The sequence below is a fragment of the Vombatus ursinus genome, unplaced genomic scaffold, assembly GCF_900497805.2.
Source record: "Vombatus ursinus unplaced genomic scaffold, bare-nosed wombat genome assembly UNPS02014811.1, whole genome shotgun sequence".
Lineage (NCBI taxonomy): Eukaryota > Metazoa > Chordata > Mammalia > Diprotodontia > Vombatidae > Vombatus > Vombatus ursinus.
Window position 1 is genome coordinate 7,142,257 of NW_020954589.1, and position 4,733 is coordinate 7,146,989.

At 42.2% G+C, this 4,733-nt stretch overlaps 1 protein-coding gene across 6 annotated transcripts in view; it reads right to left on the minus strand.

Annotated features, from left to right (window-relative positions):
• The window catches only part of TNXB (tenascin XB), a 55,461-nt gene that overhangs the window by 18,465 nt on the left and 32,263 nt on the right, over positions 1–4,733 (minus strand). For 3 of the 6 annotated variants that reach the window (XM_027876329.1, XM_027876325.1, XM_027876330.1), the window contains 3 exons: positions 4,245–4,568; positions 2,450–2,779; positions 1–93 (listed from right to left, as the gene is read on the minus strand). The exon at positions 1–93 is cut by the window's left edge and continues 279 nt beyond it. In XM_027876329.1, coding sequence (XP_027732130.1) covers positions 1–93; positions 2,450–2,779; positions 4,245–4,568 — 747 coding nt within the window. The remainder of the gene's footprint in view (positions 94–2,449; positions 2,780–4,244; positions 4,569–4,733) is intronic. The other 3 variants (XM_027876326.1, XM_027876327.1, XM_027876328.1) reach the window with 3 other exon arrangements.

Consider the following 4,733-nt stretch of genomic DNA (forward strand, 5'->3'; position numbering starts at 1 on the left):
TCACTGTCAGCTTCCCAAGTTCAGGCTTCTCTGTGGGCTCAGGGGCCTCAGTAGCTGGCACTGTGGGAGCTGGGGTCTCTTCCTCATGTAGGGCTGTGAAGGGGAGATATGGAGAAAGGATAAGTCAGACTTAGGGAGGGGTTTGCCACTAGTGGTTTCCTTTGTCCCTCCTGTGAGCAGGGTATGATTCTCATGTATTTGAAGAAAGTAGCAGGAATTACTTGATTTCCTTCCTAGTACTAGCTATAATGGAGGCCAAAGGAAGATCTACATGTGATAGCTGCTATTGGAGATGAAAAGAATAATGATAATGAAGGATGACAGTAGAAATATTGGATCTGTTTTGCTTCTGTTTACTGGTCAAGGAAAACAATCTCTGGACTAAGAAGGATAGATTAACAATGATTACAAGGTAATTAAAACTCAGGAAAAGTGAAGAAATGTTAAGAGAACATCTGGCTTTTCTCAATGAATTCATGCCATCAGGTCCTGATGAATTATATATCCTCCTGAACCAAAAGAACTGGGTGGATATGATTAATGGGCTCTTGTCATTGATATGTGAATAATTACAAGAGAACCCAAGAAGTCTGAAGCACTGTAGGTAAGCAAATATACCTATTTGGAACAAGGAAAAGAAGGCCAGTGAACTTAGCTGATTTCTGAAAAAAAATTACAGAATGTAGTCCTAAAGGATGGTTCATGAACAGTGAGAAAGGGAAGCAAAGAACAGGTTATACCAAACCAACTTTGTTTCATTTTTCATAGGGTTTTTAGACTGTTAGATCATAGGTATGGCATGCCTGAATTTTAGCAAGGCATTTAATGCAAGGTCTTTCATGATATTAAGGGCAAAGTAGAGAGATAGGGTCTCAATAATGGGAGATTCAGAGCTTTATGAATGACCAAGCCCAAAGAATAGGAACATCAGCCTGAATGAGGTCTCCAGGAGAGTGATTTAGAAACTTGTCCTTGGCCTTGTTCTGTTCAACATTTTTATCAGCGACTTAAACAATCATCCAATTTGTACGTGATGCAAAGCTGGGAAGCTTAGCTCACACATGAATCCAAAGATTTCAATAAGCTAGAATGATAGGCTAACCAGATGAAATTGAACAAAGATAAAGTTATACACTTTTATTAAAAAAATAAATTGCAGGAAGACAGGATGGGGGGATGGCTAGACAACAACAGTGCATGTGAAAAAGATTTGGGTGTTTTAGTGGACCACAAACTTGATGTGAATCAAGAATGGGATGTGATTAGTCAAAAAGCTGATTCTGTCCTACAATTGCAGTAGAAGAAGGGTGGGGTCCAGAAAGTAGATGGTCCCACTGTACTCTCAGACCATATCTAGAGGATAGTGTTCAATTCTAAGCACCACAGTTTAGCAAAGTCAGTGACAAACTAAAAGATAAACAAAGTTGTTCGACCAGAATGGTGAGAGAAAAAGAGAAAAAGCCATATGAGGCTAGATGGGGTCAAAGAACTGGGAATATTTATCTTGAAGAAGAGAAGATGTAAGAGAAACATAAGTGCTTCCTCAAGTGCCTGAAGGGTTTTCACACATGTGGAACCAGAGGGCAAAAGTGGGAGAAATAGGGGGAAATTGTGAAAAGGGAAACAACCTCCTAACCAGAGCTGTCTAAAAATAGAAAGAATGGCCTTGGGAGAGAATGGGTTCTAAATCCCAAAAATGGGTTGATTACTTGTTAGGGAGGACAGGGTTGTTTCAGGTATGAGTAAGATTAGAAGACTGCCATGAAATTCTATGTAAATTCTATGTAAATACCATTTACACAGTGGTTTAAGGTTTGCAAAGTGCTTTACAAATAGTATCTCATTTGAGCCTCACAACAATGCTGTCAGGAAGAAGCTATGTTTTTCTCTATTTCACAGATGAGGAAACTAAGGCAGACAGAGGTTAAGAGATTCATCCGGGGTCATGCAGCTAGTGACTGATGCTAGATTTGAACCCAGGCCTTCCTGACTCCTTATAAAAAGCTCTAATCATTGTACATCCTAGTTGTGAGTTTGGATGCTAGTCAGTCATGGGATGTAATCTAGGGAAGCCTTTACACTGGATTGTAAGGAGTCATGCCTGGCCAGTGTCTCAACACATGTTCTGAATAACTGAGCAAACTTAGACCTCCCAGGATGAGCAGCTTAATGGGACAGAGAGCAGCCAGGAAAGCAGACATCACAGCTATGAAGCCTCCAGCTCTCCAGTAATCTGATTCTTTTTTTACTCTGCTCCAGAGAATTTCTAATGCCTGCTGTATAGGTAGGATGAAACAAAATGGGAACAGTGGCCACAGACAGGGGTCAAGAGAAGAGGTGACAAGCATACTGGACATCACAATTTCAGGAGACACATAGATATGAGGCTTATCACCAATGTGAAGTAAATGAATTCTCATTCTGATGTGATCCTATCCTATTCACTCACCTGTCAGACCAGTGACAGAGATTGGGCCCACACGCTGTCCATCATGGAAACCATAGAGATTCATCTTGTATCTGTGGTCAGGTTCTAGGCCAGAGACAGTGACCTCCTTCTGGTCTCCCCCAACACGCATGATCTGGGGTCGTCCATCCCTGTCCTTGTACTGGATTGTGAAGGAATCGAATTCTCCCTGGGAGATGGTCCAGGAGAGCTTCAGGGAGTCTGGGGTGGCCTCTGTCACTGTCAGCTCCCCAAGTTCAGGCTTCTCTGTGGGCTCAGGAGCCTCAGTGACTGGTATTGTTGGGGCAGGGGTTTGATCCACATCTTGTGGGGCTGTGGAAGGGAAACCCAGAGAGAGGGAAAGCCAAAATTTGGGAACTATAAATTTAAATATAAATTTGTCCTCTACAAATGCATGTTATATAATCTCAACCTGACCTTCACCTCAGTACGATAGTCATTTAATTCCTCCTTAATTGATTCTCTATCCTACTCCTCCCGGAGGCTGCTCTTCTCCAGCCTTCCATGACATCCCTTTCTCCTTTCTCTCTTAGGTGAGGTCCTTGACCATTCACAATGAGCTTCCTCTTCTCCCTTTCTCTAAATCTCAAAACACCTTGACATCATTCCTCATTCTCCAATTTCTAATAAAGCAGTGACTCTTTTCTTGACCAAGTCATTTGCTCACCATCCCATTCTCTCCTACTTTCTTCAGCACATGGTTCCCACAATCATTCTATCCTACCCGATTTTCCATCTCTCTCTGCCTATTAGTTCCTTCCTTACTTACTACAAACATGGACAAGCCTCCTCCATCCTAAGAAACAAAGAAAAGCACCAAACAAAAACACCTCAATAGATTATATCATTCCCCTAAGCTACCATCCTATTTATATCTCTCTTCTGCTTTAAAAACTCCTAGAAAAAGCTATCTACCTTCATTTCCTCTCCTCTAACTCCCTTCTCAGTGTTCTGTAGTCTAGTTTCTTCACTCATCACTCAGCTGAAACTGTTCTTTCCCCAAACGATCAATTGATTAACACAATGGTCTTTTTTCCATCCTCATCTTTCTCAACCCCCTGTAGCATTTGACGTGGTTGACCATCCTCTCCTCCTAGAGACTCTCCTTTCTGGGTTTTGTGACCCTGCTTTCTTTTGGTTTCCTACCTGCATGATTGCTCCTTCTTGACCTCCACTAACTGATTCATTTTCCATATCATCCTCCCTAACTATACATGTACAGAAGGCTCTGTTCTAGACCCTCTTCTATTATTTTTTACTTGGGGACCTCATTAACTCCCATGACTTTAATTATCATCCCTATGCAGTGACTCCCAAATCTATATACAGAATCTCCTGAATTACAGCTACATGTCTTTGACTACTTATCAGATATTTCAAACTAGATATCTCATAAACGATTTAAGCTCAATATATCCAAAACTAAACTCATCTTTTTCCCTAAACCCAAATTCCCCTATTTCTGTCAAATCTACCACCATCTCTCCACCAAGATTGACAATCTTGGTGTTATCCTTGACCCCTCATTCTTCCTCACCCCACACATCCAATTAGTTGCTAAATCCTCTCATTTCTACTTTCACAATATCTCTTGCACCAAAGGACCTTTAGAATGTCGTGCCTCAGAAGAAATGAGAAAAACCTAGAATGGACAGAAAAGTGGCATCAAACACTAAAGGGGGGGAAACTGATTTTCACCCTGAATGTTCCCACCCTGGGTGCTCTCCCCCTTTCCCTTCCTTACTCTCCACTCCCCCACCCCCACCTTGCCACTGACCTGTTGCACCAGTAGTAGAGATTGGGCCCACACGGTGTCTATCATGAAAACCATAAAGATACATCTTGTACATATGATCAGGCTCTAGGCCAGAGATGGTGACTGTGTCCTCATGTCCACCAATATGTACTACTTTCGGCTGTCCATCTCTATTCTTGAATTGGATCACAAAGGAATCAAATTTGCCCTCAGGGACAGTCCAGGAGAGGTCCAAGGAATCCGATGAGGCATCTATCACCGTCAGCTCTCCCAGGCGGGGCTCAGGAGGGGGTTCAGAGCTTAGGACTGTAGGGGCTGGAGTTATTTCCTCATCTCTTTCTGGGGCTGACATAAAGAAGGAGATGCAAGCAATGTGAACGTACCTTAAACACTCCCCAGTCATTATTTCTGCTTGAGATGGGATCCTGGGACTTCTCATGCTAAGAGGATATATTGACATCAACACATTTAGTGTTACAATTTGTATCCCACAACCAGGAAATACTCCCT